This window comes from Haliotis cracherodii, unplaced genomic scaffold, assembly GCF_022045235.1.
Source record: "Haliotis cracherodii isolate W230 unplaced genomic scaffold, xgHalCrac1.p SCAF_10, whole genome shotgun sequence".
In the NCBI taxonomy this organism is placed as follows: domain Eukaryota; kingdom Metazoa; phylum Mollusca; class Gastropoda; order Lepetellida; family Haliotidae; genus Haliotis; species Haliotis cracherodii.
Window position 1 is genome coordinate 664113 of NW_027266265.1, and position 21286 is coordinate 685398.

Genomic DNA, 21286 nt, shown 5'->3' on the forward strand with positions numbered 1-21286 from the left:
ATCCTACAGGGTCAACAACAGTGCTTTGATCCCATGCTGCTTGTCCCTTTGACCAATCGGCCAACAGACGGCGCTGGCATCTTTTTTCCCGGGCATGACGGAAATAGCCGAATGTGAGATGTCATACTTCGTCAAGCACTATCACATTACCATTACTGACCCGTGAAGATCCAGAGTAGAATAGGTCTTCATCAACCCATGCTTGCCGTGAAAGGCGACAATGCTTGTTGTTTGTGGCGACTATGCTTGTCGTAAGAGGCGACTAACAGGATCGGGTGGTCAGACTCGCCGACTTGGTTGATGCATGTCATCGTATCCCAACTGCGTGAACCGAGGCTCATGATGTCAATCACCAGGTTGTCTGGCCCTGCATGGACAGGGAGACTCACCAGAGATCAATTAGAAAGGAAATATGTTGCCTTAGACACTTTAATATATACTCATGTCATTGTCTCCAATATATGACAGATACAAAGGTCAGTGACACTGGCGCCCTGCTGGAAGGGTCAAGTTCATGAAAGGCCGACTTCCGGTAAAGGGGTTGTCCACGTAGATGTACAGGCGACAGTGCACTAGGTTTAAGAAAGCTGGAATAAAAAGTACGCCACAAATTACTATATTAAATCCATAATGTGGAACATGTAGATACATAATAATTTCACGTCTAGTCTAATACCGTGACTATGGACTGGAACCTGGTTATAACAGCATCACACTATCGACTGTAATGCTCAACCGAAACCCAAATCTGCTCGCGCGTTGTAGAAAGGTGGTCCAAGTAGTTCTGCATCAATTACCTGCCAGTATTACCCTCGTCACGTGACACTGGTTCACCGGATGTGGGTCGGCTCAAGAACTGACATTCAGCACGTGTTTTATATTTCAGCTTACAGACGTGTTAGCTGCTCAAGCGAAGTAATAATCCAATGTATCAGTATTTGACAGGTTTAGTTTTTTAGATTTCCAGATTTCTACGATGTCCAAATGTCGCATTCTCCACTTTAGAAGAAAAGTAAATCAACAGTACGATCCGACATTTTAAGCGATTGCGACAATGTCCCGAAGCTATGACCTACAGGTCATGACCTATGACCCAGTAACCTGCAATAAGACTGGCCCCCCCTATCATTGAATGTTATGTGCGAAAACATAGACCATAAAATAGGTCTATTTTATGGTCTCTGGCGAAAATACGACAAACCAATCAGAATGCGTGTACGACTTCACATACTTCGGTCAAAGAATCCTAAGGAATATTTTATTTTATATTTTACAAATGTTTTGCATGTGAAAATATACCCAAGATACAGTACAATGTGTTCAGTCATACTTTATAACACCGCAAGTCCCGATGTGTGTTCGGTAGCAGCTGGAATATATACTAAGTCAAATTAAAAACTTCACATTTTTAAAAGTAATCCCATATATGATATACAACGGACAAATGTATCAGAGAAGGTAATTTTTAATCATTAATGTCCAAAGAAGGATTTTAATTAACGGTGGTAACCATAATTTGTTCCATCACCTACGGTATTCGGTAATAACATCAACAGTTTAAATCATAAGTCCCAAGTACGAGAATCTGATGGCACACAAGTTCAGTAGCGTGTATGGCCACCATGTGCGTTGACAACTGCCACACAACGCCTCCGCATGGACCTTGCGATGCTTGTGAACACATGATTGGGAGCACGACGCCATTGTTGCTGCAAAATGGTGCCAAGATCTTGCAAATTCTGTGGTTGGTTCTGGAGAGTGCGCAGACTTCTGCCAAGAGCATCCCAGACGTGTTCGATGGGATTGAGGTCGGGAGACCTTGACGGCCAGTCCATGACGTTGACTCCCACATTCTGAAGGAAATTCCCTGTCAAAATTTCTGTGTGGGGTCTGGCATTGTCGTGTTGGAAGATCAAACCGGATCCATGTGCTGCCATTAAAGGCAGAAGTTCTGGTGCCAGTACCTGGTCGCGGTAAGCAGCAGCGTCAAGGTTGCCACGGATGACAAGAAGCCTGGAACGTGCATTGCCACAGAAAGCACCCCACACCATGACACTTCCGCCTCGAAATCAGTCAACTTCCTGTACACAACACTGGGCGTAACGTTCATGACGGCGCCTCCACACCCTCTCCCTACCATCAGCAAATCGAAAATTAAATCGGGATTCATCACTGAAGAGGACTTGATTCCAATTCCTCTGAGTCCATCGTAAGTGTCGCTGTGCCCGCAATTGACGCTGACGTCTGTGTAATTGAGTCAGAATCGGCCCGCAGTATGGCCGTTGTGTTTGAAGGTGAGCAGTTCTTAGACGGTTTCGAACAGTTTGCGCACTCAGTCTACCCCTAAACAGTTCATTTCTGGTTAATGTAGCCGTCAAAAATCGGTTACGGAGGTGACGTAAGACAATCTGACGACCCTCTGCATGTGATGTCACGCGTGGTCGACCTGGCCGAGGGCGATCAGCGGTGGTACCCGTTTGCTGTAGACGCGTCTGTAAATCATAAACAGTCCGTCGACTACAACCCATCGTCCTTGCGACTTCAGCTACGGACGTTCCCGTCTGCAACATGCCGATGGCACGTTCACGTTGCACATTTGAAAGGCGTGGCATGACAAATTGCCGTAAAGACTTTTGTTTTCTTGTGTTTTTCTTTTTTTGTTACGGGATCGAGTGGTCAGGCTCGCTGGCTTGGTTGATGCATGTCATCGATCCCAATTGCGTGGATCGATGCTCATGATATTAATTACTAGATTGTCTGGTCCAGACTCGATTATTTACAGACCGCCGTCATATAGCTGGAATATTGCTGAGTGCGGCGTTAAACAACAAACCAACCAACCAACCAACTTTTTTTTGTTAATGACTGCTAACAAGTATGGCTGAAAACACGTGCGGTATTATGGCCACGTGACCAGTTGCACGTGAAAAAACACTTTTGCCACTATAGTGCTGTGCACATGATTTTGATCGATTCACCTGCACAAAAACGGGTGTTATCTGAGGACAATACGTGGCCATTACTGTTTTAATACACAATAAAGGCCCACAATGATAACTTGTCAAAATGTTAAATTTTTAGGATTGTGAAGTTTTTAATTTGGTTCAGTATATATGGCATGTCGGGGGAAACTATGCGTGAATCATTACGCAACGTTTGGACAATTCTTTTAGCTATGCCCGTTTGCACTTAGACGGAACCCAGTCGCTTGTCCCAGAATAACACGAGTTGGTCACGAGTACCCGTGGTTAGCGTGGAGAACTCGTCAGTGGGCCTGGCTGTCCTGTAGATGGGGTAGTCGGGGTCGTGCGTGTCGCCCAGGACGTAGAGGGCGCCCTGTGTGTTCCGCACTTCCGGTATCTGGGCTACACGAGCTTGGCGGTGGTAGGAGCTGGTCAACTGTGACGTCATCTGTACAACATCCGTGTGGTTGTACCTGAATCACAAACTCGACTTGCAGGTGCACGAACAGAAGAGTGAGTTGTGTGGCTGAAACTGACGAGCACGGGCATTGTGCTGAGAAAACTTGAAACATAATCGGGGCGAACCGGGATTCGAACCCACGATCATAGGTTTCTGGCGTACCCAAGGGACGCAATTCTGCCACGCGAATTACGGAGTCATAGACGACTGACGCCCCGGGCCATCAGGAACAGAAGAATGTTCAAGATGTATACCACTTAATTACGTCAAGCTGATATGACAGCCAAATACATTAATCGTCGACTATATATGTTTTGTAGTGTTCCCAAAAGACGTTGCACCCTTGAGGTGCCTTGTTTCTCATGAGATGGCCGACTTTAGAAGTAAAGATACATACAAGTTGAAGTGGAAGTATGGACCGGTGGTGTTGGTGTTGTCGTTGACGCCATGGCAACCCACGGTGTATTTGCTGACCAGAGCCCGAGGCTGGTTCTCCAAGGGAGCCACTTCGTAGCTGACCAGTGATCGGACGTCGTCTTGAGTGTTGCCGTAGTTGAGGCTGTCGTAAACAACACGCAGTGTACCCTCGTGGATTGCACGGTGAAGGGTGCGACCGGGGGACTATGATTATGATGTAACTATAGTGATTGCTTGACACAGTAGAGAGATGGCGCCTGTAGCACCAAGGCCGTAGTTAACTTTTTTTTGACAGGGGGGCATATATTTGAACAAGTATCACTTGTCCCCAACTTGATAACATTTTGGAAAATACAATTTAGATCTCAGTGTTGGGCAGATTCTGGTGGGAAAAGGTTTCAAATAATGGAAATACGTAATTATTACACAAGATATACGACATACAGATGGCAGAAGCCTGCACTTACTTGTACCCATACCCCACACCCGTGCCCTCACAAGATATACGACATACAGATGGCAGAAGCCTGCACTTACTTGTATCCATACCCCACACCCGTGCCCTCACAAGATATACGACATACAGATGGCAGAAGCCTGCACCTACTTGTACCCATACCCCACACCCGTGCCCTCACAAGATATACGACATACAGATGGCAGAAGCCTGCACTTACTTGTATCCATACCCCACACCCCACACCCGTGCCCTCACAAGATATACGACATACAGATGGCAGAAGCCTGCACCTACTTGTACCCATACCCCACACCCGTGCCCTCACAAGATATACGACATACAGATGGCAGAAGCCTGCACTTACTTGTATCCATACCCCCCACCCCACACCCGTGCCCTCACAAGATATACGACATACAGATGGCAGAAGCCTGCACTTACTTGTATCCATACCCCACACCCGTGCCCTCACAAGATATACGACATACAGATGGCAGAAGACTGCACTTACTTGTATCCATACCCCCCACCCCACACCCGTGCCCTCACAAGATATACGACATACAGATGGCAGAAGCCTGCACTTACTTGTATCCATACCCCACACCCGTGCCCTCACAAGATATACGACATACAGATGGCAGAAGACTGCACTTACTTGTATCCATACCCCACACCCGTGCCCTCACAAGATATACGACATACAGATGGCAGAAGCCTGCACTTACTTGTATCCATACCCCACACCTGTGCCCTCACAAGATATACGACATACAGATGGCAGAAGCCTGCACTTACTTGTATCCATACCCCACACCCGTGCCCTCACAAGATATACGACATACAGATGGCAGAAGCCTGCACTTACTTGTATCCATACCCCACACCCGTGCCCTCACAAGATATACGACATACAGATGGCAGAAGACTGCACTTACTTGTATCCATACCCCACACCCGTGCCCTCACAAGATATACGACATACAGATGGCAGAAGCCTGCACTTACTTGTATCCATACCCCACACCTGTGCCCTCACAAGATATACGACATACAGATGGCAGAAGCCTGCACTTACTTGTATCCATACCCCACACCCGTGCCCTCACAAGATATACGACATACAGATGGCAGAATACTGCACTTACTTGTATCCATACCCCACACCTGTGCCCTCACAAGATATACGACATACAGATGGCAGAAGCCTGCACTTACTTGTATCCATACCCCACACCCCATACCCCACACCCGTGCCCTCACAAGATATACGACATACAGATGGCAGAAGCCTGCACTTACTTGTATCCATACCCCACACCCCATACCCCACACCCGTGCCCTCACAAGATATACGACATACAGATGGCAGAATACTGCACTTACTTGTACCCATACCCCACACCCGTGCCCTCACAAGATATACGACATACAGATGGCAGAAGCCTGCACTTACTTGTATCCATACCCCACACCCCATACCCCACACCCGTGCCCTCACAAGATATACGACATACAGATGGCAGAAGCCTGCACCTACTTGTATCCATACCCAACACCCGTGCCCTCACAAGATATACGACATACAGATGGCAGAAGCCTGCACTTACTTGTATCCATACCCCACACCCGTGCCCTCACAAGATATACGACATACAGATGGCAGAAGCCTGCACCTACTTGTATCCATACCCAACACCCGTGCCCTCACAAGATATACGACATACAGATGGCAGAAGCCTGCACTTACTTGTACCCATACCCCACACCTGTGCCCTCACAAGATATACGACATACAGATGGCAGAAGACTGCTCCTACTTGTATCCATACCCCATACCCGTGCCCTCACAAGATATACGACATACAGATGGCAGAAGCCTGCACTTACTTGTACCCATACCCCACACCCGTGCCCTCACAAGATATACGACATACAGATGGCAGAAGACTGCACTTACTTGTATCCATACCCCACATCCGTGCCCTCATAAGATATACGACATACAGATGGCAGAAGACTGCTCCTACTTGTACCCATACCCCATACCCGTGCCCTCACAAGATATACGACATACAGATGGCAGAAGCCTGCACTTACTTGTACCCATACCCCACACCCGTGCCCTCACAAGATATACGACATACAGATGGCAGAAGACTGCACTTACTTGTATCCATACCCCACACCCGTGCCCTCACAAGATATACGACATACAGATGGCAGAAGCCTGCACCTACTTGTATCCATACCCCACACCCGTGCCCTCACAAGATATACGACATACAGATGTCAGAAGCCTGCACTTACTTGTATCCATACCCCATACCCGTGCCCTCACAAGATATACGACATACAGATGGCAGAAGCCTGCACCTACTTGTATCCATACCCCATACCCCATACCCCACACCCGTGCCCTCACAAGATATACGACATACAGATGGCAGAAGACTGCACTTACTTGTATCCATACCCCATACCCGTGCCCTCACAAGATATACGACATACAGATGGCAGAAGCCTGCACTTACTTGTATCCATACCCCACACCCGTGCCCTCACAAGATATACGACAGACAGATGGCAGAAGACTGCACCTACTTGTACCCATACCCCATACCCCACACCCGTGCCCTCACAAGATATACGACATACAGATGGCAGAAGCCTGCACTTACTTGTATCCATACCCCATACCCCATACCCCATACCCCACACCCGTGCCCTCACAAGATATACGACATACAGATGGCAGAAGCCTGCACTTACTTGTATCCATACCCCATACCCCATACCCCACACCCGTGCCCTCACAAGATATACGACATACAGATGGCAGAAGCCTGCACTTACTTGTATCCATACCCCACACCCGTGCCCTCACAAGATATACGACATACAGATGGCAGAAGCCTGCACCTACTTGTATCCATACCCCATACCCCATACCCCACACCCGTGCCCTCACAAGATATACGACATACAGATGGCAGAAGCCTGCACTTACTTGTATCCATACCCCACACCCGTGCCCTCACAAGATATACGACATACAGATGGCAGAAGCCTGCACTTACTTGTATCCATACCCCACACCCGTGCCCTCACAAGATATACGACATACAGATGACAGAAGACTGCACTTACTTGTATCCATACCCCACACCCGTGCCCTCACAAGATATACGACATACAGATGGCAGAAGACTGCACTTACTTGTATCCATACCCCACACCCGTGCCCTCACAAGATATACGACATACAGATGACAGAAGACTGCACTTACTTGTATCCATACCCCATACCCCATACCCCACACCCGTGCCCTCACAAGATATACGACATACAGATGGCAGAAGCCTGCACTTACTTGTATCCATACCCCACACCCGTGCCCTCACTCAGGATCAGTGACTCCAGCTCTGCTTGACTCTTCACGGCAAATGTGGCCCGGAGGACGAAATCGCGAGCTGAAACATGCATTTATATTATTTAGAGAGTTAATTAATTGTCTGGCCAGGAGATGAGATGAGCACACATCACGTTAGCCACATAAATGCCGGCTTTGGCGAGCCTTAAATTCCGAGCCCGAGGTAAGTTATTCTTGACTGTAATCAATGGCCTTTCAGCAGGAACTCTTTGTAGTAAGGTCATTATGTGTGTCATTACTTGCTCAAAAACACTATTGCATAACATTGTCAAAATGTTCACTGGATGTGTCCGGGGGCGAACACACATCGCAGCCTTTACCGTGGCACCATCTGTAGACGGGCCGCTCACTCGGGCATTGTGCCCTTCGCAGTTTCTAAATTCAATTTAATGAAAATATCTTAAACTTCGATAATTTTGAGAGTGACGTTACGTGATTAGAAGATTGTCAGACGAGTAAGTTTTAGTGTCGGAAATATCACATACAAGTATTAGGGTCAAAACTCTATCATGTAAACGTAGATTAGCATGATACATATTTTAGGAATAAAAGGAATAAAACTTTTTAATGTCAATATTATTCAGACTATAAGTCATGTAAACTTACGAACGGCGCCAATACCGGCGATCACCGGCAATACGGCGTTCATGGTGAGCACGACTCCGTGGATGTTGAACCCGTAAGCGTCTCCGGGTAGCTCACCTGGCAACAACAGCGATTAATTAGTTCACCTTGCACCAACAGCGACCAATTAGCTCACCTGGCAACAACAGCGACCAATTAGCTCACCTGGCAACAACAACGACCAATTAGCTCACCTAAACATATGTACACGATGGCCACAGTTGCATATAAAGGTTTATAGTTCATACACTATTTAACAAAAAACGGAATAAAGCGTCTCGGACCCCAAACCACATAACTCAAGGGGCGGACGGGTAGCCTTGTGGTTAAAGCGTTCGCTCGTCACGCCGAAGACCCGGGTTCGATTCCCAACATGGGTACAATGTGTGGAGCCCATTTCTGGTGTCCCCCGCCGTGATATTGCTGGAATATTACTCACTCACTCAAATAACTCATCCACGAAAGCGAAATTTACAGTTTATAAGGAAACATTTTACAGACAATAACAAACGGCAAGAAGCGATATAAACTCCATAAATGACCACCGGTCATTATTTTGACTCGTCAAAGTGAAACTAACGTAAATTATTAAAAAAGTTTACTGTTTGTGTACGGGCTAGACACTAACGATATAGGGGAGATAATTTGCTTGGAGGTAACTCTTGTAAGAAAATAGTTCTGTCAAAATGTTGTGTTCAGTGCAGTGAAATGTCAAGTGTTATCGAGTGAAGGGGAAACAAAGTTATTTCACGAGTGGGGTAGCGTGTTAAAAATCTTAAAAAAAACATACACAAAAATATCTGAGGTCAATAAAATACTTTACATATATGTGGATATGATTACAAATATACGATAAGGAGAGGGGCTTGGGGGGGGGGGGGGGGGATTAGCGAGAAGTGAGTGAGTGAGTGAGTTGGGTTTAACGCTGCTTTTCACAGTATTCCAGTTATATCGCGGCGTGTCAGCTTAATGTGGGAGGAAAGCCCGAAGTGATGCAGGTCTCAGACGTTTACCACTTCGGTGAAACCCACGAGCACGGGTATGGTGCTGACAAACCTAGAAACATAATTGGGGCAAACCGGGATTCGAACCCAAAATCATAGGTTTCTGGCGTGCCTTAGACTACTGGGCCACCCGTGCCCCCGGATTAGCGAGGAGGTAACACTTGTAAGATAATAGTTCTGTTAAAGTGTTATGTTCACTGCAATGAAATATCAAGTATTATGTTCACTGAAATGAAAATACCACTTTTCCCAACTTCAGAAAGCTTGATTTGCTTGTTGTTGGTTGTTTAACGCCGCACTCAGCAATATCCCAGCTATATGCGTCGGTCTGTCAATCATGAAGTCTGGACCAGACAATCTAGTGATTCACATCATATGCATCGATACACGCAATTGGGTTACGAATACATACATATAATAAATTCCAGTACACATATCATGTTTCTTATTGCAAGTTAACTCCCGCTTTTCAACCGTAATCCGTACATCTGCGCACAAAAGCTACTGTTTTATACATGTGTGCACGATCACTCCGTAAAATAAATATGCTTAAAAATGGGCCTTAAAAATTCTAAAAAACATTTGGCGGAAGCTAATAGAAATGATCCGTGTATTTATTCTAGGAAAAACGGTATTGATATCTCCCGCAGGGTGGTCGTATGGAAGACCAGTGTACCAGGATAGGTGAACGACGTAAAGTCCTCTTCCACCGTCCCCGTGACGTTGTTGACGATGATGGCGTGTAGGATGTAGGCTCGAGTCTTGGCGTTGGGGCTCCCATCCTCGTTGTGGCCCAAACTAAACTAAATGAGTGAAGTACATACGTTACAAACCTCAGTTTATATTGATGCAAACGTGGGAGAGCAATACATGTCTCACAGCTATTGATAAACGTTATTTACTTTATTCAATGGCATGTGTCTCTGACAAGCATGGTGTTAGCCGTTCCTCTCGCTGACTGATATAACCTAAATACTGTTCAGAGCGGTGTTGAAACCAAACCATTCTATCAACCCTTCTACTTTCTAGATTGTATATGCCCTTGAAATAATTCGACACAAGCTTAAAGCGCAGCCATTGCCTTTAATATCCAAGGTTCACAAGCAGGAAAGTTAACGATGTAAGGGAGGTAACTCTGAAAACACTCGATATCTCGATCGCTGGTACACCAGGTCACCGTGACCAGAGTAAGAAGCATGCTGGGCTAGGGTACGTACCTGTGGCGTCACCACGGTGGGCCCTTCGTCCCCGACGTCATTCACGTACACATCTGTACACGACTTCTTCTGTTTGACGCCAATCAGGGTAGATAACTCGTCCCAGATGTGGTTTGTGAAAACCTGAGAAGATTACATGGCGCTGACACTATATGATGTATATATATATACTAAACAACAAAAGTCCCTGCGACATTGAATAAGATTTAATGCAAAGTTATGTTTTTTACCAAATCTGAAACAATTTCAGTTCGCAACAGATAACAGACTCATGTAAGTGTTCAAATGGTTTAATTTGCCATACTGACTTCAGAAAATGCGTGATTTCATAAAAACCATGAACATGCCAAAATGTCAATTTACAAATCTATAGCGGGTGTGTCCACCTTTGGCTGCGATGCAAGCAACACATCTTCGTCTCATGGAATGGACCAGGCGTCGCACAAAGTCCTGTGGGATATCTGTTCATATCTGCTGGAGCATGTTTCGAAGTTCCTGGAGTGTCTGTGGAACACGTGGTTGACGTCGAAGATCCATTTCATCCCTCATGTGCTCGATTGGTGAAAGTTCAGAGGAGCGAGTTGGCCAGGGAATGACATTCACGTTGTTTTGTTATAGAGAATCCTGAACAAGTCGAGCAATATGATACCGGGCGTTGTCATGTTGAAAGGTAATGCCTGGGCCATGACGACACAAAAACGGTAGAACAACAGGGCCGATGATCTCGTCGCGGTAGCGCTGTCCATTGAGATTTCCCCCTACCACTATCAAACGGGTCCTCTGTCTTGTTGTAATCCCAACCCATACCATAACTTTGCCGTCCCCGAACTGATCTTCTTCCATGACACAATGATTGACGTAACGTTCTCCTCGACGTCGGTACACTCGAATCCGTCCATCGGTGTGGCTGAGGTGAAAACGGGTCTCGTCAGGGTTTGAACATGTCCCCATTGCATGGCCGTCCAGCGTAGTAGCTGTCTGCACCACTGTTGACGTGCTTCACGGTGGTTTCCTGTCAAAATGGGACGTCTGACGGGCCTTCTGGCGACAATCCCTGCACGTCTGAGGCGACGACGTACGGTTTGTGAAGATAGTCGCCGAAGGCCAGGGATGCTTCTTGCAGTCACTGTTGCTGGCTAGAACCGATTTCGTAGGTGTGTTGTTCGAATCCAGTTGTCTTGTCGATTATTGGTTATGCGTGGCCTGCCAATCCGAGGATGGTGTCTGACTGCATTCGTCTGTTGCCAACGTTGCCATTAACACCAAATGGTGTTCCTGTGGACGTTAAATTGTCTTGGAACATCACGTTGACTCAATCCTGCTTCAAGCATACTAATGGCTCGCAGACGCTCATTTTCGGACAGGCGTGGCATTACGTAATGTTGAATAACTGCGTAATTTTGTTGTTTTTCTGAGTGGTTGTTGTCAGCACGATGCTAAACAATGCGTATGGAATCCCGTTAACGCACATGTTTTTATACCCATTCTTGGGTAGTGAAATGCTTGCATAAAAGTCAACTTTCGCATGGAATGCAGGCTTTTCTGTAGCAGTTGCGTTTTTGTGACTTGATTCCATACATGTACTACAATATTGAAAACCAAACTTTACTTGTTTAAAAAATACACTAATATATTGGTGTCACAGGAACTTTTGTTGTTGAGTATATGTAAGAATCATTAAAACATGAAACCTACATGATAAAATGCGAATAATATATATTTGGTAAAGTCACCAGTGATTGTTCAAACCTGTTTAAACGAAAGTTTTGCCCCGACTGCGATTCCACGAAGCTCATCCACATACTGAGGGAAGTGGGTTTCTGCCATCCTCAAGTATGTGTCATAGATCTGGAGATTGAAAATAAGGCAAGCGGATTATCAGCTGAGCATAAAAATCTGTACAGTACTAGAGATGTATGTATTCAATAAAATACCCTTAGTGCCATCACTGTCGCAAGTCTATGTTAAAGCAGGGACCATAAATATAGTATGAAGTGTCCATGTTTATAGTATAGGAGATTCGTCAGTCTATTAAGATCGCTTTGTGAGAGGGACGCAACTCTGCAGGACTCTGTGGCGGTGAACCGGACTGTACAGACTGTGTTGTTACTGGAGACCGTGTGTGAGGAGAGACTATACTGATCCGCAAAAGAAACGTCACCCCAAGTAACATTGCATGAAAAGTTGTCATTTCAATATCTGGGTAATTTTTTGCAAAGTTTCTAAAAATTAACATTACCTTGTCCGGAAAAAAATATTTAATGATAAAAAAACAAAGCAGATGACAATAAAACCGATCGCCCAAACACATCACGGCAACGGCCATGGTAACCTGATGCACGTGAGATCCGTCAAATTGAAATACCCACACGTCCACCACCCCCCACCCCAGAGTGTGGGCTCCAGTGCCAATGGCCTTCATCAACCGCCTCATCCATTCCACGTATTGACGTTGCATCAATGCACATGGCGGACACACGAAATACTGACTTGTGATGCCATTTTCTCAGAGACTGGTGTTGTGTTCACATTAGGAACATTTGACACTTTAATTTCAACCTTGATGATCAGTTTTGCTAAGTTTCATCTTTTTAGTATGTCTCAAAGTATGTTTACAGTGTTTGGACAAATAAGGTTTCTCAAATATCTATCAATGGTGACGTTTCCTTTGCGGTTCAGTGTATATATAGCCTGACTCCGTTAACTTGACTGTCTTAATATTACTGACCATCCCATAAGCAATATACAGAAGGCTATGTCAACTTGATAAAATAGTGATCGTAATCTATAGATATGACGATTTAAATTCCATATCGATATTAATGACGGTAGTGTATGCAATATTCGAGGTTGAATCTCACATGTGACCCGCCTGCTGTTTCAACAAAGGGAAGTAACTTGGTGTGAAGATCTGTCATCATGGCGTAATACTCCTGTATGGCGCCTTGGAAATGCTGGCCCTGTGAAAACAGACAAGGAAACAGATCTGTCAAAGTAGCCCACTGCCCGCACTGGCTTTACACTGTGAGTAAATGCGTGGGTTAGTGAATGAGTAAATGAGTGAGTGAGTGAGTAAATGAGTGAGTGAGTATATGAGTAAGTGAGTGAGTATATGAGTAAAGCCCTGTTTATACGGCCAAATGTTACTCACATAAGCATATTTACTCCTGGTGTATATTTGCTCACGTAAGTAAAAGTATATTTACATTGTGTTCGCACGTGTTTTATGTCAGGCCTGAGTAAATAAAGTTTCCTGTTACACTCATGAAGTTTTGGTCATTGAGAAAATGTCATCGATGAGGCTTGTCCTACAAAAACGCAGGAGAGATGTTTCCTACTTTCTGGGTGTGGGGTTAGTCCTGGGATTATGTCGGGAGAGGAGTGTGTGGAGGAATCCACGCTCTCAGTACTGGTGGAATACGATTGTGAAAGGGTCTCCTGACGATACACTGTGGGTAAAGAATTTCCGTATGAGAAAAGAAACGTTCTATTTTCTCTGTGAGGAAATAAAACACTATCTGCCAACTAAAGAGTTTTATGTCACAGACCCTATTGAGTTGGACCACAAGCTGGCCATTGCTATCTACTGGCTAGCTAGTTCTGCAGAGTTTCGAACGATTGGGAACCTGTTTGGTGTATCAAAGTCCACCGTACACAAATGTGTACATGAGATCTGAACGTTATCCCCGAGAACCTGCTAGAGAAGTATGTCAAGTTTCCGAATGGTGAAGACCTGAAATTTGTGATCAGTGTTTTTTGAGCAAACCTGGGGATTTCCAAACTGTGCTGGGGCTCTGGACGGCACACACATCCCAATCATAGCCCCTACCACAGCTCATGGTGATTACCTAAATAGAAAAGGATATTACTCTATAATATTACAGGCTTTGTGTGATCACCAATACATCATCAGAGACATTAATGTCGGGTGGCCGGGTAGGGTTCACGACGCGAGAGTCTTTGGTAGTTCTATAGTCTACTATAAAGGGGAGACAAATGACTTGTTTCCGAGCTGCTCAAAACCACTGATATTACCACATAAACAGGTGTTCATGTCTGTCGTTATCGTTGCAGATGCAGCATATCCTCTCAAACCCTGTCTTATGCAGCCGTACACGCACATTGCCAACTTGTCAATTTCACAGAAAACCTTTAAATACAGATTGAGTCTTGGCAGAATGACAATTGAAAATACATTCGGACGCCTAAAGTGAAGATGGCGTCGTCTCTTGAAGTGCATGGATGTTGGCGTTGAGTTTGCTAGCAATGTGTTGACGACTTGTGTGATTGTACATAACCTGTGTGAAATGCTCCGTGAGACCTACATAGGACATGAAGTAGAGGATGTTGACGACACCGAGGATGAAGAAAATGATGATGATGCACAAGAGGATGATCTGACATGCGCAAAGCAACTGAGAGATGACATTTCAGTGTACTTTACAGGATTTTGAATTTGAACATTTTTAGGCATACTGAAAGCAAACGATTAATTACGGAAGGTTTTCATTGACTGATGTATCAAAACTGGGTTTAGTAAACATGTACCTTTCTGTGAAGATATTAATAAAATATATTCAGGTCAAAATTTCTTTATTTTTATTTCTGTAAAAAATCAGCCAGTCTCGTCATGACCATGACATTCATAGCAAGGTTCAGAACAAAACTTAAAATGTAAAAGAACTTTCAATGGTTGACTTCTCTGGCCGGACTGGGCCTACACAAACAAAGTCCTAACTTATCTGCACTCTTATGCTAAGGAAGTTAACGAATGAAAAAAATCAAGCTCTTTGTTCAAATCCGGGAACACAAACACAACTCTTCAAAGCTGATAAAAGGAGTGAGGCAATTCATCACAAGAAGCATCAGAAGGGTCTGTTGACTGTCGCCGGTTAGGGGTAGAGCAGGCAGCATACTGGATTGTAGGGTTATTCCAACACGTTGATGGACCAAACATAGAAGACGATGTTTGAGATGAGGGAGGATTTACCCGGCCAAGAATCATTTGCATCATTCGAAACTGGTGGTCTCTTTCCTCGCGTTTCTGCCTTTCTTCAATCTCTATTTTATTCTTTTCTAGTTCTATTTTCTTAAGTTCGGCATCCACTTTTTTTTCTTCAAGTGACATCAAAGATGCTTCAAATTTATTGTTGTTTTCAGAGTAAGATTTCATATATCGAACCAAGAGTGACCTCCAGCTTTGACTTCCGTTGTATTTTCTCAAATTTCTTAAATTTCTTCTTTTATTCGCTCTTCTGTTCATCTTTTTTCCTTCTTCCTTACTTCCTTCGTCATTTGTCTCATTCTTCGTTCCTGCATCCATGTTTTCTTCATTTTCGTCACTTACATCAAACTCAGTCCCGCCTCCTGTAGTACCACCAGCCATGTCATCACGGGTATCTGCAGCCTCCATTTCATCACTCTCACTGTTGTCTGGAGTGTCATCACTTGCCAAACTTTGTGCTCTCTCCATACTTTCTACCACCTTGACGGGAGATGTGGACGGTCTCTGTCCAAGTATTTCATTCAACAAATGATAGTGTCGGCAAACTTTTCTACCTTTACCACTAATCCTCTGATTCTCTTTACAATCCCAGTACGTCCTCTTCAAAGTATGCATTCGTATTTTGCACTGTGCAGCATTCTTTTCAAATCCGTGCATTTTCATTTCCTGGGCTATGATAACATAACATATATTGCACTTTTGTTCTTCTTCGGGTCCTCTAACTGTTCCTCAACATTTTTCGCATTCCAGACAGACAAGAGACACTCCGTCTCTTCATCAGTCCAAGATTGGCCGCGAGATTTCGCCCTTCCTGCTTGGAGGCATTTTGGCATTTGGCGTATGGAAAAGAAATCCAGACAGTAGTCTAGACAATATGCAAGCAATTTTCACTGCTATTAATAGCAGTGCTGAAAGAGGTTGCTGATATCCCTTTTCTAGATGTTGGTTTACTTACGTGAGCAAATGAACTATGCGTTTACACGACCACATATACTCCAGGTAAATATACTTTTGCACGACCTCTTGAGGTGAAGTAAATTAGTCCTGGAGTATATTTGCTTACGTAAGCAAATGCGTTTACACGACCACTTTTACTTATGTGAGTATATATACTTACTTAAGTATATTTACTTATATAAGTAAACGTGGTCGTGTAAACGGGGCTTTATAGTGAGTGAGTGAGTAAATGAGTGAGTAAGTGGATGGGTGAGTGAGTAAATGGGTGAGTGAGAAAATGGATGGGTGAGTGAGTGAGTATATGAGTGAGTGAGTAAATGGGTGAGTGAGTGGGTAAATGGATGAGTGAGTGAGTGAGTGAGTATATGAGTGAGTGAGTAAATGGGTGAGTGAGTAAGTGGATGGGTGAGTGAGTGATTATGTGAGTGAGTAAGTGGATGGGTGAGAGAGTGAGTAAATGAGTGAGTGAGTGAGTGGATGGGTGAGTGAGTGAGTATATGGGTTGGTGATTCAGTGAGTGAGTAAATGGATAGGAGGGTGAGTAAATAGCTGGGTGGGTGAATGACTGAATGAGAGAGTAAATGGATAAGTGAGTAAATCGGTGGGTGATTGAGTATATGAGTGAGTGAGTAAGTGGATGGGTGAGTGAGTAAATAGATGAGTGAGAAAATGAGTGAGTGAGTGAGTAAATGAGTGAGTGAGTGAGTAAGTGGATTGGTAAGTGATTAAATGGGTGGGTGGGTGGGTGAGTAAATGGGTGGGTGAGTGAATGAGTAAATGGGTGGGTGAATGAGTAAATGGATGGGTGAGTGAGTAAATGAGTTTGTGAGTGAGTACATGGGTGGGTGAGTGAGTAAATAGATGGATGAGCGAGTGAGTAAATAGGTGAGTGAGTGCGCGAGTAAATAAGTAGGTAGGTGAGTGAGTAAATGGATGGGTGACTCAGTGAGTGAGTAAATAGATGGATGAGCGAGTGAGTAAACGGGTGAGTGAGTGAGTAAATAGGTAAGTGAGTGAGTAAATAAGTAGGTGGGTGAGTGAGTAAATGGATGAGTGAGTGAGTAAATGGATGGGTGAGTGAGTAGATTGTGGGTGAGTGAGTAAATGGATGGGTGAGTGAGTAAATGGATGGGTGAGTGAGTAAATGGATGGGTGAGTGAGTAAATGGGTGGATGAGTGAGTAAGTTAATGGATGAGTGAGTGAGTGAGTAAATGGATGGGTTAGTGAGTAAATGGATGGGTGAGTAAATGGGTGGGTGAGTAAGTAAATGGATGGGTGAGTGAGTAAATGGATGGGTGAGTGAGTAAATGGATGGGTTAGTGAGTAAATGGATGGGTGAGTGAGTAAATGGATGAGTGAGTGAGTAAATGGGTGGATGAGTGAGTAAATGGGTGGATGAGTGAGTAAATGGATGGGTTAGTGAGTAAATGGGTGGGTGAGTGAGTAAATGGATGGGTGAGTGAGTAAATGGTTGAGTTAGTGAGTAAATGGGTGGGTGAGTGAGTAAGTTAAGTGGTGGGTGAGTGAGTAGATTGTGGGTGAGTGAGTAAGTAAATGGATGGGTGAGTGAGTCAATGGATGGGTGAGTGAGTAAATGGATGGGTTAGTGAGTAAATGGATGGGTGAGTGAGTAAATGGATGAGTGAGTGAGTAAATGGGTGGATGAGTGAGTAAGTTAATGGATGAGTGAGTGAGTAAATGGATGGGTTAGTGAGTAAATGGGTGGGTGAGTGAGTAAATGGATGAGTGAGTGAGTAAATGGATGGGTGAGTGAGTAAATGGGTGGGTGAGTGAGTGAGTAAATGGGTGGGTGAATGAGTAAATGGGTGGATGAGTGAGTAAGTTAATGGATGAGTTAGTGAGTAAATGGGTGGGTGAGTGAGTGAGTAAATGGATGGGTGAGTGAGTAAATGGATGAGTGAGTGAGTAAATGGATGGATGAGTGAGTAAGTTAATGGATGAGTGAGTGAGTAAATGGATGGGTTAGTGAGTAAATGGATGGGGGAGTGAGTCTGTAAATTGGTGAGTGGGTGAATGAGTAAATAAATGGGAGGTTAGGTGAGTGAGTATATAGATGGGTGTGTGAGTAAATAGATGGATGAGTGAGTAAGCCGGGCTTAACCGCGTTTTAGTTAGTGCAGGTGCTCTGGTGATGCCGGTCGTAGACAATAATGGCAAAGACTTCATTATCGGTCTTTATTAACACCTGAACCTACAACCAGCACCAACACTATTCCACCCCTATGGCGGCGACCTGTAAACAATCGGGTCTCGACCAGAGAAACCAGTGACTGATACTACGTGCACCGTCCTACGTCATCTGCATGCGGTGACACGTGAACATCCGGGGACATCTGCATGCGGTGACACGTGAACATCCGGGGACATCTGCATGCGGTGACACGTGAACATCCGGGGACATCTGCATGCGGTGACACGTGAACATCCGGGGACATCTGCATGCGGTGACACGTGAACATCCGGGGACATCTGCATGCGGTGATACGAGAACATCCGGGGACATCTGCATGCGGTGACACGTGAACATCCGGGGACACGTTAACATCTGGGTTAGAATTGGCCTTCAGCAATCTATGTAAGAGGCGACTAACGGGATCGGGTGGTCAGGCTCGCTGACTTGGTTGATGCATGTCATCGTATCCCAATTGCGTAGATTGATGATCATGATGTCAATCACTGGATTGTCTGGTCCAAACTCGATGTTTTTACAGACCGCCGTCAAATAGCTGGAATATTGCTGAGTGAAGCAACACACAAACAAATCTACAAAAAATATAAATACATTACGGACGACCTCACTATTCCTACCAACAGGTGAGTTATATACTCATCGCCAAAAGAAACGCGAACCAAAGAAACTTAAAACTAACAATCAGTCAAGTGTTACCAGAGTGTCTTTATTCTTATCATGATATGCTGCACGTGATTTCAAAACTGTACACGCTAATCCTGCACGAGACAAATGGTGCATCTCGAGTCTTGGATCTATGACGTCACATGTGATGCGTGCATGAGCGTCGGTTCTCGCAATATAACATCGCTTGAATATGATTAATTCTCAAATATTTACCAACAAGTTTGTTATTCGCGTTTCCTTTGGCTGTGTGTATATGTGTATCTGGTTCAGTCGTGTGTTTGTAAGTGACTAGTGACTGCGGTATATAGAATCTATTTTCAGTCTTGATAAGATGACAGCTGATCGGCGTACAGAGACCTAAATACACGGTAACACAAGAATACTCACGGACATTAACCCCCAACATCCGAGCTACCGTGTTTCCTCAAAGAAGACTTCTAGTGTCAACATCCTAGAGGTGTGTGTGAAGGTTGCGAGGCATCGCTCGTGCATATTGCATGAGACTAAATGATTCATACACAGCAAGTCATCGTGCGAGCGTACATGAGTATATATGTGGGAGTATATAAGACTAAATGTTTCTATCAGCTCATCGTATGACTAAAGAGGTTTATGGGAGACAAGCGCATAAGACTTAGCAACTCATCGTGTGTGGGGTTGTATAAGACTGAATGACTGGTACCCATAGCAACTCATCGCGTATGGGACTATATAAGACTAAATGACTGGTACATAGCAACTCATCGTGTGTGGGGTTGTATAAGACTAAATGACTGGTACCCATAGCAACTCATCCTGTGTGGGGTTGTATAAGACTAAATGACTGGTACATAGCAACTCATCGTGTGTGGGGCTGTATAAGACTCAATGACTGGTACCCATAGCAACTCATCGTGTGTGGGGTTTTATAAGACTAAATGACTGGTACATAGCAACTCATCGTGTGTGGGGCTGTATAAGACTCAATGACTGGTACCCATAGCAACTCATCGTGTGTGGGGTTTTATAAGACTAAATGACTCGTACATAGCAACTCATCGCGTGTGGGGCTGTATAAGACTAAATGACTCGTACATAGCAACTCATCGCGTGTGGGGCTGTATAAGACTAAATGACTGGTACATAGCAACTCATCGTGTGTGGTGTTGTATAAGACTGAATGACTGGTACATAGCAACTCATCGCGTATGGGGCTATATAAGACTAAATGACTGGTACATAGCAACTCATCGTGTGTGGGGCTGTATAAGGCTAAATGCCTGTTACATAGCAACTCATCGTTTGTGGATTTGTATAAGACTAAATGACTGGTACATAGCAACTCATCGCGTGTGGGATTGTATGTATTAGTGGCGTATAGTCAATCGAACAGGGAAATGCGGTACATGGGTTACCCCAGTTAGAGTTTGGACTCACCACATCCAGACCGACTTGGTAGTGCGTTCCCCGGGACGTGTACAGCTCAACACACCCAGCAGAGGTAACGACGACGACGACGACCAACAACACGTGGAGGCTGATCACTCCCATGGTGTACACAGGAGGTGAGAGCTAACACACCTTGGCTCTCTCCGAGACACCTTAACCCTATAAACGATAGATCACTCACACGTGTGTAACGGTGAAACATCAGTGTGGGTTGGAGTGTTTATAGGCATTGAGAAAATGGCTATTATTAGATCAAGGGGTGTTATAGGTAACAACTTCTTAATTATACGTACACAACGTTTCCTGACTACTTTTGCCCCTTCATCGGGTGAATGACAGGGCGGGGGTGGCATGACATGTACAAATGAAGCCCGTGTGACCAGGTCAGCGTTGTACCATTATGAGGGAGTTGAACTTGACAGTTGTTATAAGATATTA

General features: G+C 44.7%; 1 protein-coding gene across 1 annotated transcript; it reads right to left on the bottom strand.

The window, feature by feature from the left end:
* Window positions 1-423: 423 nt before the first annotated feature.
* Window positions 424-20975, bottom strand: LOC139444801 (beta-alanyl-dopamine/carcinine hydrolase-like). Its single transcript, XM_071225763.1, has 10 exons — window positions 20837-20975; window positions 13441-13539; window positions 12329-12427; window positions 10580-10702; window positions 10039-10165; window positions 8341-8436; window positions 7675-7774; window positions 3821-3982; window positions 3243-3436; window positions 424-587 (listed from the first exon to the last, which is right to left on the bottom strand). The coding sequence occupies exons 1-10, from the start codon at window positions 20948-20950 to the stop codon at window positions 478-480; spliced, it is 1224 nt and encodes a 407-aa protein (XP_071081864.1). The 5' UTR covers window positions 20951-20975; the 3' UTR covers window positions 424-477.
* Window positions 20976-21286: the final 311 nt, after the last annotated feature.